A 12,851-nucleotide genomic window follows, 5' to 3' on the forward strand; every position below is an offset into this window, starting at 1 on the left:
AGCCTCCATCCTAAGGAAAAGTGGGACATTCTGGGATCAAATCAGGAACCAGGATGGCTTCTTTAAATCAGGGATGTCCCTGGAAAATAGGTACACTTGGTGGGTCTGTAGACAGCTACTAACTAATACACATAGCTGTATGCATTTTCCCAGCAAACACGCAGAGAACACTGCATGATTTATCTTCTATAGTCAGCTAGGAATGCTGTGCCTAAAAGGTTTATATCAGGCATTCATGAAACAACCAATTCCCATGCAGTTAAGTGAAGTGACAGCTTGACAAGGACCAACTTGTGGGCAGGACATGACCAGTCAGTGGTCTACTATAAGGCACCTACAAACCTGGCATGGGATTTTCCCACTGCAAGGGCCTGGCTTTCCTTCATCTGTGTATTGAGAGCTTTGTTTGCTTCTTTTTGGAATGTACTTTTTATTCATTTTCATCTTTAAACTGCTTAACATGGTTGCATTGAGAAGTTTCTTTGTGTACATTAGAGCATATGACATGCACAATTACATAAAATAAAAAATAAGAACTCAGATAAACGTTTCTGAATAGCAAAGTTGTGTTAAAATTATTACAGTTATTACAGGTTGCTTAGATTGGTGACAATAGAAGTCTAGACTGGTGACTGAGAGTGGCCGCTGGGACCACATAACACCGGTCCTGAGAGATCTGCATTGGCTCCCAGTATGTTTCCGAGCACAATTCAAAGTGTTGGTGCTGACCTTTAAAGCCCTAAACAGCATCGGTTCTGTATACCTGAAGGAGCGTCTCCACCCCCATCGTTCAGCCCTGACACTGAGATCCAGTGCCGAGGGCCTTCTGGCGTTCCCTCACTGCGAGAAGCAAAGCTACAGGGAACCAGGCAGAGGGCCTTCTCGGTAGTGGCGCCCGCCCTGTGGAACGCCCTCCCATCACAGGTCACAGATGTCAGGTAGTTGTTTGACATTTAGAAAATACCTGAAGGCAGCCCTGTTTGGGGAAGTTTTTAATCTGTGATATTTTAATGTATTTTAATATTTGTTGGAAGCCACTCAGAGTAGCTGGGGAAACCCAACCCAGCCAGATGGGCAGGGTACAAATAAATTATTATTATTATTATTATTATTATTATTAGAATTTATAGGAATGCAGTGCTTTAAACTAAGAGTACCCTTCTACCATATGCCTCATTATTTGTATAATCAATAAAGTCACACCAGACTGCATTAAAATTGTTGTTTCTTTTGACCTCTTACTACTTTAAATTTTTGTTTCAGTGTTCCCCATAATGTTGCTTGCCCAATTGCATTTTACCATTCCTCCATAGTTAATAATTGTAATGATTTCCATGTCCTAGTAATAAATGTTCTTGCAGTGGTTAATAGATGGTTATGAGTTCTTTGTTTCTAATTTGCAACATATTGTCACTATACAAGTTAAATAGAGCCAGTCTTGGGGTCATGGGGACTGCCTGCCTTGTAATCTCTTTTTGGACACTTCCACAACATGTGCTGATATGTTCTTATAGTGGAACATCCTCTGCAACACATGGAAAAACTGTTTGGTTTTATATACACTAGGTGTCTAGGGGTTAATTACCTGCCGTGCAATTTTAATGGCTCTTTCTCTGGTTGTTGTCCATGGGTCATTTACCTTTAACTTTACCTGCTGATATGAATTTGCTACCTATATGAACTGTGGTTTTTGTCCACAACCTGCTCCATGCCTTGGGGGTTTGAATCTGTGTGACGAGGTGAGCTCCCATTGCTCTGTCCCAGCTTCTGCCAACCTGGCAGTTAAAAGCACACCAGTGCAAGTAGATAAAAAGTTATTGCTATGGCGGGAAGGTAAACAGTGCTTCTGTGCACTCTGGCTTCCATCACGGTCCTCTGTTCGCCAGTAGTGTTTTAGTCATGCTGGCCACATGACCTGGAAAGCTGTCTGTGGACAAACGCCAGCTCCCTTGGTCTGAAAAGCGAGATGAACTCTGCAACCCCATAGTCGCCTTTGACTGGACTTAACCGTCCAGGGGTCCTTTACCTATACATTACCTTACCATGCCTCTGCTTCATTTTCTAAACCCCAATTCAGATCCCATGCCCTTCTCAAATTTTGCTGAGGACAAAATTTTACCTCTATAGTAGATTTATACAAAGTTGATATTAGTCCTTTTGTTATTACCGGTATATTTTCTTCCACTATTATTTTTTCATATGTTCTTAATTGTATTGTGGCTTTGTTTTTAACCTCAGAATTTGTTTTAAAGGACCTTAATTGGTAGCCTAATAGCCATGATATTCAAACATTCCCCAACTGAATTTGCATCTCATTAATGATAAGTGGTGGTCGTCCATCTTTGTAAATATCTTTCAAATAATACCATTGCTTTTCTTTCCACATATCTATATTATAGGCTCTATATTCCGTTCTGAAAACTGGGTATGGAATAATGAGACAGAGGCCTTGGACCAGAACCTTTGCTCATTTGTTCAAATCTTGAAAGTTGTGTGAATGGATTTGTAAGCCAATGTAAAGAGTGGATTTTTTAAAGGTATTACTTTTATATATTGCCATCTATTTCCAAGTTCTCAAATGTGCTCCATTAAGTTCCCTTATTTTCAGATGTTCGTTATGTCATGTTGCTGAGTTGAGGTGAGTCCCAATAGCTGTTGAAATTTGGGAGTCCCCATCCTCCAACGTTTGGGTGAAGGTACAGCAAAGATTTTTTTAATGTGTGGTCTGTCTGATTGAAATATGAGTTTGTTAAGTTTTCTTTGTCATTTGGACATATGGGCTGGACAGCTTTGCTTGTTTTATCTCCTCCTTCTCTTCCTACCAATCTAAGCACCTGTTAGTGGAGTCTGTCCAATTGGAAGGAAAGGGAGAGTATGCATTCTGTGACAGCTAGGTAATGAGGAGCTGGGCCCTGCATCAGAGCGTATCAAAGCAACAGAGAGAGGGTTTGGTATGCAATCTGTCTTGTAAGAGGGCAGGGTCCCTGGCAGGCACTGTAACATGCCTCTGATGGAAACAAGATGCCTAGTGTGGACATCATACTTGCAACTCTAGTGTTAGGGCTATATGACAGTCACGGTCAACTATTGACACCACTGGTCATGAATGACAAAAGTTTGCATGGTATTTTATTTTCTAAAAGAAAACAAAAATAGTCCCCATCCAGCCACTTTTGCAGAAATAGTCTCACCATTTTGGTAATCTTTTCCTGACTTTCTTTGAATCCTGGGTGGTTAACCTGAAGTGCATAGTGTGTGTGTGTGTGTGTGTGTGTGTGTGTTTTAAGAGTACAAAAAATGTTTTCTCTCCACAGCAACATTAATCACTTTGCAGCAAGGCTCTTCTTTCCTTCATTATCACACTGCTAAGGGGGAAGCAGCTTCCATTGCTCCAAATAAAGTCCTCAGCAAATAGATATGGATATCAATACTTTATTTGCAAAGTGCTTGACGTATTCAACACATGCACCATTATGGAAGGCTTTAACTCCAAGCAAAAAAGATTTGTGGCAAAGCATATGACCTTCTCCCCACTACAATGGCCATCCCCTAATTAGGCAATGCATCTGATAGTCATTAACAGGAATGAGATAATGAATCACTTTCTCTCTTCTTTGTTAATTTGCTGTAACCAAGCGGCTAATGGATGTCAGAGCTGAGTGATTGCACTGATTATAGTGATTTATAGTTGCAACAAAACAATTTAAAACCATTCTGATTATTCATGTTAAAGATAGTTTATGTTTTGTTTACTAAATATTTTACATCCTTTTTTCCTGTCCCCCTTGCAGACTTCTGTGTGCAGAGCAAAAGAATTCTTTCCGGATTTTTTTTAAAAAAGTTTCAGCCTGGGGATTCTTTCTGTCTTTTTCCTTTCTGGTATTGTTTTGGAGTAAGGCATTTTATTTTGTTTATAGAAAAATTTACCCAGTAGAAATGAAAAGCCTTAGGGTGGAAAGAAAACTTCAGTGGTGCCTAGTTCAAAAGGAGGAGGAAATAAGAGGAAATAAGACAAACTTCAAGCCACTTACCTTGGGGCTCTCAGTCCCTTCCTCATCCTCTGCAGACACATCAGTAGCAAGTATCTCTGCTTTGATGATACCCAGAGCCCTCAGAATCCAGCTGTGTTGTCGTTTGATTTGCCTCTGTAGTTCCTTCCACTGACTTGCAATCATCTGCAGCATGTCCTTCAGTCCTTCTCGCAGAAAAATAAAATAAAATGAGAGTGAAACAAATTAAGTCTTGCATTCGACTTCATCCTTTAATAACATTATTTATACTAAAGGCAGCAAAGAATTTCCCAGGGGAACAAAAAACAGGCTGTTGGGGGGGGATGAAATCCCCTTGACCGTAAGTATTTCATCACTCTTTACTGAGAAATCTGATCTGGAATTCTAACCTATTGATATTGCAAATGAATGGATAGGACCAAAATGTGACACACGTGGCAAAACATGATCTGCTATAAGTTCTGACTGAAGACAGAAAAATAAAGCAATATATGTTGAAGAAGGGACGCGGGTGGCGCTGTGGTGTAAACCACTGAGCCCCTTGGGCTTGCTGATCAGAAGGTTGGCGGTTCGAATCCCTACGACAGGGTGAGCTCCCATTGCTCAGTCCCAGTTTCTGCCAACCTAGCAGTTCGAAAGCACGTCAAAGTGCAAGTTGATAAATAGGTAGCATTCCAATGGGAAGGTAAACAGCGTTTCCGTGTGCTTCTCTGCTTTCGCCAGAAGCGGCTTAGTCATGCTGGCCACATGACCTGGAAAAAATGCCGGCTCCCTTGGCCAGTAAAGCAAGATGAGCGCTGCAACCCTAGAGTCTGCGACTGGACTTAACGGTCAGGGGTCCTTTACCTTTACTGTTTATGTTGAAGAAGCAAGTGAGAAATTCAAACTTCAGCCCTATTCACTGAACAAAATGCTGTTCCAGACATATATTAGCTATTGCCCTCATCTTCCTTTTTTCCTTCCCCCCCCCCTTTTAAAAAAAACATATTTATTGCATAATATAACAGATATGCAATGACGTATCAGGTGGTTTTTTTGTTTTTGTTTTTTTGAGACTGATACATTCAGGATATTATGCAGATCAGCCAACTGGCTTAACATAGCATGAATATTTTGAGAGAAAAGTCTGTTTCATGTTTTATCAGATTGTATGCAGGTAGAGAAGTAATAGATGTAAAAACTCAAATAATAATCACACTAAAACCCAGAGGACAACTTCATCTTGGGGGGGAAATACCTTTTTCCAACCAGACCAAAATAAAACCTGTAATTTCTAGGCATGTAGAGCGTGCTGATTAAAACCATCCTATTAAACTAGTGATGCAAAGTTCCAAAAACATGACAAAAGTTATTATTCATTCTGACTTAAGGCTTTTACTGAAAAGGACAAGCATAACTAAAGGAAATAATATTCCTAATCTTAAAATCTTTCCTAATAAATACTTTAAAATTGCAGTAAGAATTAGCTTAAATGGCAAAGGAGCATTTACCAATGCGATTACTCATGCCGACTATGTAAAATATATATATGTGTATAGATATGAAATCCTAATTTATCATCTTAATGTTATTTCCATAGCACCTACATCAAAGAATATGTCAGCGTGAAGTTTTCAGTGATGTAATTTCAATTGAAACTCAGCTGAGCATTGAGACCAAAATAAAATGAACAGACTATTTGCTGGCAGTATTTCATTTTGTAAGTATCACAGCATTGTATGCAGTATATGAAACATTTATAAATCTTGAAGGTCAAACTGATAATGTAAATATTAATAATACATAAGGAAGTGAATATATGCAGTAATTTACAGCAATGCTTCTTTATTCTTTAATAGTCTGGAGACATAAAGACTTGCAATAATTCAGAAGGATTTACCTGATTTGTGAGATACTATAAGATCAAGAAGTTGGCGTCCTTCTTCTACAACAGCTTCCTTCAAAGCACAGTGGCTGTCTACATTCAGCTTAAAACTCTGCAAGGGAAATTATATATATGTATATATATATATATATGTATGTATGTATATATAGACTGAAATGGTAGAGAGGCATTCTAACATAAAGCGTATGTACTAAATTACTTGCTATTTTTATCAAGAAACGCAGTGCCATTTACCCAACAGCCATGTACATTTGCAAAACTGAAAGGTATTGATATTTCAGAACGGGGCTCAAAACGTTTCCATTAGATTAGCAAAGTGCATCTCTGTTGAAACAGCTGACAAATCTAGAAATTCATTAAGTTTTATGAAAACATGTAACCTGTAGGCAATATCTGGAATAACAGTGTCCTGTAAAATACACTGAACTGGAGCCATCAGTTCATGAATGCTATTTTTTTCTAAATAAATAAATAAGTTGGAGAATGAATGATTTCTATAAATATATGCAGCGTATATTTTTATCCAGTAAAACAAAATATTGCAACAAATTAGTTCTGTTGTTCGGGATCACGATAGTCCTCTATTGTATTTATTTTGGTGGTAATCAATTTCATTTTGACAACTAGACATAGGAAGAACAACAAAGGAACTTGAGGAACTCTGTGTGAACTTGTGCACCTCTGAGTATTTGATATATGTCACACAGCTGTCTTTACAAGGGAAGACCTGCAAAGTTTAATGGAAAGAATCTTACATTTATACACGGAACACAACATACTCATTCTTGCACACTTACAGCACTCAGCCCTGGGGGAAAGTAAACCCCCCCTTGCTGCTGCCTTCCCCTTCCTTTACTCCTAACTTCAATAGAAATGATAGGAACAATCTCTCCACCTGTCAAGGCACAAGTCCTGCATGCTGCCTCGCTCCTACATTCAAAACAGCTGGGCCCAGGAGAAGTGGATGGCTAAAAGATTGCCCATTTCTGGAATGTTTTGGAAGGGGCTAGAAAAAAATGTTAAATATGCTGACAGCTAAGGTCAAATGACAAATACTAGCAATATAATTTTGCGGTGTAATGCTATGCATGTTAGTGTCTCATTGTATATATAAATTTCAGTCATTGTTTTATTGTGGGCGGTGGGCTGCCTTGGAAGGACTTTCCCTGAAAGGTGGTACAGAAACACTGGAAACAAACAAACAAACAAACAAAGCCATTTGATATCTAACCACCATATTGATTCTTCACTACAATATTTCAACTGTACACTTTGGCCCAGCCGGATGGATGCAAAGTGCCCACTCCTTCACAGGCCAATTTGGGGAGATGGGTGGGTTGGCCCATGTGGCGTCATATGAAATCAGAGGAATCTGTGCCTGCTTTCAGCTGCGACTGAATCCACTTGGGAACTTCTGAATGGAGATCCCCAGCGCAGCCAATTCCATCATGGCTTGCATTCAGCACTGAATTTAATCTGTGGGTGTCTTGTGAAACTTTGAAAGCAGCCTGCCTGCTCACCTTGTCCCCTGGTATGTTACTGAGGAGTAGGCTGATAAAACACAATTGTGGAATGGTGTGGGCCGCACTCAAGGCTCTCATGCCTTTAAAAGCAGCACAGAATTTGGCATTTGGGCGGCTACAGTTTGCTGTATCATGTCAGAAATGCACTGTCAAATTCTATAAAGAAATTAAAGATGGAAGACCTCTCTGTGTTTTCGTATCATTAGATAATGCTAATGAATGATCATAGAAAGCCCCTCCCGAAGCCCCCAACACAAATTTCATGCTGTGCTATTCTTTTTTTATGGCATTCAGTTTGTCTTTTAAAAACAAATACTATATATTTTAGGGACCTAAGGAACCCAATTTAAACATTTCAATTTTCTACAAAGATGCTCACATTTAAAAACCGAGATGGTCCACAAAAATAACTTTTTAAATATATTATTAGGCAAGTAATGCCAAAACCAGAATGAAAATGAGACACAGCCAAAAATATAAACTGGGTCAAGCATCCAGAAGAGAAGAAGAAAAACAACATTACTTTTTGTGCAGCTCCTTTTCGTAAAGCTTCACTTTCCATGAAACCTTTTCTAGAAGTTCCTTTCATGAAAGTGAGCTCAAACAATATTTAATTTACTGTTTACTTAAAACAGGCTTGTGTTGAATAGTTTGCAATCATGCACTTCACAAGAGATGTACCATGCGAGTGCCTCATATAGCAAAAGAAAACCTAAAGGGCCCGAGAGTAGGTTGGATAATTTCATGTAATTGGAGCGGAGCATCGGTGCAGCTGGATGTGGCGCTGCCTCAAGATGATGGGGATGTGTTTGATAGGAAAATTGGAAAAGATGAGGTATTCTTCTTCATTAGAAAAAATAGACTTGCTGCCCTAGAAAAGATTCATTTAACATAACATATCAAGTATACAATGCAGCTTGATTTACAGGTGCACCTATTAACCAGTAATAATGTTGACTGAAGAAGTAAAATATGATGAATAAAGATGGGCCAAAACTCTGGGGCTTGATTTGCAATTTTACAGTTGCACAGAATTTAGACTCCAGTGTCTTAATTTGCTGCAAAGCACAAATAGCAAAATCTGGCAACAGATTAACCAATAACACATTGGTCTTAAGGGGGAAACACTTTTCACTAACTGCAAGCATCGTAGCAAACAAGAGCAAAATAGATGGTAGTCAGTTACATTATCTCCATTCAGGTGTGTGCCTTTTTCTTCTTCTGCAGAATTAAAGCTTGCTGCTTCCCAGAGAAAATAACTCAACGCTGACAGATTAGGCAGATCTGGCACCAACAGCACAATTTTACAGGTAGGAGCATGAGCAGGTGGGCATCTAGGAGCGGTAAAGGACCCCTGGATGGTTAAGTCCAGTCAAAGGCGACTATGGGGTTGCGGTGCTCATCTTGCTTTCAGGCTGAGGGAGAATTCCTTCATAATCCAAATGCCTAGCTAAATAAAAATATATGTAGCCTTTTCTTAAATATTGCTGCAGTGTATATATGAAGCTCTTCGTTCCTGCATGCTAATGCTGAGATCCTATGCCGTATTCAACAAAGTGTTAAGCAGTTTGTTTTGTCAGTCCAAGAATTTCTCCTTGAGTAAGAATAATAATAATAATAATAATTTATTATTTATACCCTGCCCATCTCGCTGAGTTTCCCCAGCCACTCTGGGCGGCTTCCAACAAAACATTAAAATACAATAGTCCTTCAGATATTAAAAGCTCCCCTGAACAGGGCTGCCTTCAGATGTCTTCTAAAAGTCTGGTAGTTGCTTTTTCCTTTGACATCTGCTGGGAGGGCGTTCCACAGGGCAGGCGCCACTACCGAGAAGGCCCTCTGCCTGGTTCCCTGTAGCTTCACTTCTCACAGTGAGGGAACTTCCAGAAGGCCCTCGGCACTGGACATCAATGTCCAGGCAGAACAATGCAACAGAACAATCACCTGCTCTCCTCTTCCGGTGCATCTCCTAAATCTGTTCCAGGGGTCCCCCAACCCTCCAGAGCAGATCTGGAGGTGGAACATGCAGGTGGAAGAGACAGGGAACAACCCACTGAGCTAGTGCAATTTTGCAGTTGAATGCTGTACTGCCTACTGTTTCTAAGCCAATGTACATTGTTCCTTTCTTCTTTTTCATCTCAGCCAGCAAAATCTAAGGTATACTTAACATAGCATTGGGGTGAAGCTGACTGTATCTCTGTCTCTAACACTGGGTATATTGGTAGTTATTGTTTTAATAAAATCCAGACCTTTATGTGGTTACGAATATATTTTGAAAATATTTCAGACAGTATGGTTGCATACTGCAGTACTAATAGATGTGTGGTTGTTTGTGTTCTGAATCGCACCCAGTGCATGTCATGTTCCTAAAACAGCAAAGTGAAGTATAGGAAGAAAGGAAGCGTGCTTTATAAGCCTGTCTTGGATCCATTGCTGTACGGCTTCAGGACTGGTCCAGAGACTGAAGCTGCCTTGGTCGCCATGGCTGATGACCTTTATTGAGAGAGATATGGGGAAACCTTGCTTACTCTCCTTGAACTCTCAGTGGAACTCTTGAACACTGTCGATACTGTTGACCATAGCACCCTTCTGGATCATCTCAAGGGGTTTGGGGGAGCTGTGCTTCAGTGGTCCCACTCCTGCCTCCAGGGTTTTCTCCAGAAAGCAATCATGGGAGGCTACTGCAGCCCCATGGGAGTTGGCAAAGGCTGCTCAAGTCTCTACATGTGTTGTCTACTATGTAAATATTCTGTGTGCAAATGTCAGATGGGATCAGATAGCAATGACGGTCATGCAAGATCCCCCAATTCAAAAAGCCCCACTCCATTTTGAGTACAGCCCTGACATTTCCACGCTGGCTTGAGTTTGCCTCTATTGCTAGCCAGCCTTCCCTCAATGGTGGATTTAAGGAAACACTACTGGTTCGGTCGCACTGGGTGCAACTATGATGTCTAATGGAAGGCGAGAAATGTATGTGTGTGTGTGTGTCAGATTTTGACGTCACACAGGGCGCCACTGAAATTTCAGGCACCAAGGTCTGCCACTACCTAATTCTCCTCCCCCTGCCCAGTAAAAATAACCTTTTATTTTGAGAAAGAAAACTCATGGCATCAACAAAGGAGCTGTGTTTATGTGCACAATTACAAGCATTATTTTTCATTGGGAAGCAGAGATTCTAGGGGGAAAAACACCACTCACTTTTTCTAGTATTTAAAATAAAAGGTTTTTTAAAAATCAAAATCAAAATCAAGGGACAGATCCTGAAGCTGAGGCTCGAATACTTTGGCCACCTCATGAGAAGAGAAGACTCCCTGGAAAAGACCCTGATGTTGGGAAAGATTGAGGGCACAAGGAGAAGGGGACGACAGAGGATGAGATGGTTGGACAGTGTTCTCAAAGCTACCAACATGAGTCTGACCAAACTGCAGGAGGCAGTGGAAGACAGGAGTGCCTGGCGTGCTCTGGTCCATGGGGTCATGAAGAGTTGGACATGACTAAATGACTAAACAACAAAAATGTACTTTGTGAGGAGTCTGTCTATCACTGGAAGTGGGGCAGGCCAGTATATGGAATCCCTTGTTCCTGCTTAGAGATGGGAAGGCCTGGAAAAAACCTGGAAAAATTGGAAAGAAACCAGTCGCCCCCCCCATTCCCCGCCCCCAAAGCCATCCCCCTCCCCGGAAAAAATGGTGTGTGTGTGGAATAATCAAACTATACCAAATGGCTTTGGAAAAATGGCTTTGGAAAAAACAGGGGGGCACCCCCCCATTTTCCGGGTTTCCCCCCCAGGCCTTTCCATCTCTATTCCTACACCTTTAGATTCCTTCCAGCAAATGCAATGTCTCCAGAAGGCTAGAAAATCATTGGGTTGATTAACATATTCTACTGCCGCAACAGATATGTGCAGCACATTGTCCTTCCACGTAGGTTTATGATTCCTTGTCCCCTCACTCCCTATCAAGATCCTGATTTGCTGCTATTATTCATATTTCTATTCCACACCGCAGATTCACTTCCACCTGCCGCTTGCTGCTGTTGCTGTGATCTTTTTTCTATTGTTTGTACTGCTCTTGCTTCCTAATAGTATAAAGACTTTCCTTCTTCCCTACCACCTAATTACCTACTTACATCCCTCTCTCTCACTCACACACAGCACATAGACAAAGCAAATCTACTCATTTGGGGTTGGGGGGTGGGATCATGTAAATTCACCTAAAGGTTATGCATAGGAAATATGAGCTGTAATCTCTCGCCTTCTCTCCCTGATATGACAGCATGGAACTAACCGGCGCCATCACTGTGCATGAGTTTTAAAACTTGTGATTTCCCCAAATTACCCCCCCCCCACCCGCATAACATAGATCAGTTCTGCCACGCATACATGTAATAACACATGAACCCATTCTACAATAATGATTAAAACAAAACATTTTAGCATACTTCCCATGAGGGTTTTTCTTTCGTTAGCATTATCCAAAGCGGCTTCTGCCTGTGACAATATACTTTACACAGTCTGAAGGTGAAATAAAATCCTTCTTTTAGAAATGTGTTTGGAAAAGTTGTTTCAGATCTCCAAATAAATAAATAAATAAATAAATGTGTATGGATTTTTTTTTTTAAATGCAAATAAATATTTTTTGAAACAGAAATGGGAAAATTCTTTTGCATTGGCAAAAGAGCAACAAAAATAGAACAAAAACGTGAGTAGGGAACTTTTGACCCTCCATCTGTTCCTGTGCTACATTCTTGACCATTGGCCATGCTGGCTGGGAATGATGGGAGACAGAGTACAATAATATCTGGAGGGTCGCAGGTTACTCACAACAGAGGTATAAGTTGTAGTTTGAATCCAAGAAGGCTGAAGGCTTAAGCTCAGTCTTTGGCAAAGCGCTGGAAACAGAACTGAATTGTGCAAAAAGTAATTATTTATAAGTTGTGAGAGCATATAAACTCACAGTGTTTATGATGATAGTCCTCTTTTGTTCTTTAAAAATATTTAGCCTGCACAAATTTGGGTTTGAAGCACAACAACACATGCACACACAAAATTTCCATTCCTAGTTTGATGCTCAACAGTGTTAAGAGGGCATTTGCACATCTTTTTGCTCAAAGAAGGAAGTCCTAACACATGGGTAAGCAAACTAAGGCCCAGGGGCCGGATCCAGCCCAATCACCTTTTCAATGCGGCCCGCGGACGGTCTGGGAATCAGTGTGTTTTTACACAAGTAGAATGTGTCCTTTTATTTAAAATGCATCTCTGGGTTATTTGTAGGGCATAGGAATTCGTTCACCCCCCCAAAAAAATAGTCTGCCCCCCCCACAAGCTCTGAGGGACAGTGGACCGGCCCCCTGCTGAAAAAGTTTGCTGACCCCTGGGACCTAACAGGTGCACACACACATGAGAGCCTTTTCCACAGCAAGACAGCTTGAGAC

General features: G+C 40.6%; 1 protein-coding gene across 1 annotated transcript in view; it reads right to left on the reverse strand.

Annotated features, from left to right (window-relative positions):
* Positions 1 to 12,851, reverse strand: part of LOC117043806 (A-kinase anchor protein 6-like) — a 200,981-nt gene that overhangs the window by 137,928 nt on the left and 50,202 nt on the right. The window contains exons 6-7 of the mRNA XM_033143891.1: positions 5,890 to 5,986; positions 4,032 to 4,195 (exon numbers count right to left, since the gene is read on the reverse strand). Coding sequence (XP_032999782.1) covers positions 4,032 to 4,195; positions 5,890 to 5,986 — 261 coding nt within the window. The remainder of the gene's footprint in view (positions 1 to 4,031; positions 4,196 to 5,889; positions 5,987 to 12,851) is intronic.

This window comes from Lacerta agilis, chromosome 1 (assembly GCF_009819535.1).
Source record: "Lacerta agilis isolate rLacAgi1 chromosome 1, rLacAgi1.pri, whole genome shotgun sequence".
Taxonomy (NCBI): domain Eukaryota; kingdom Metazoa; phylum Chordata; class Lepidosauria; order Squamata; family Lacertidae; genus Lacerta; species Lacerta agilis.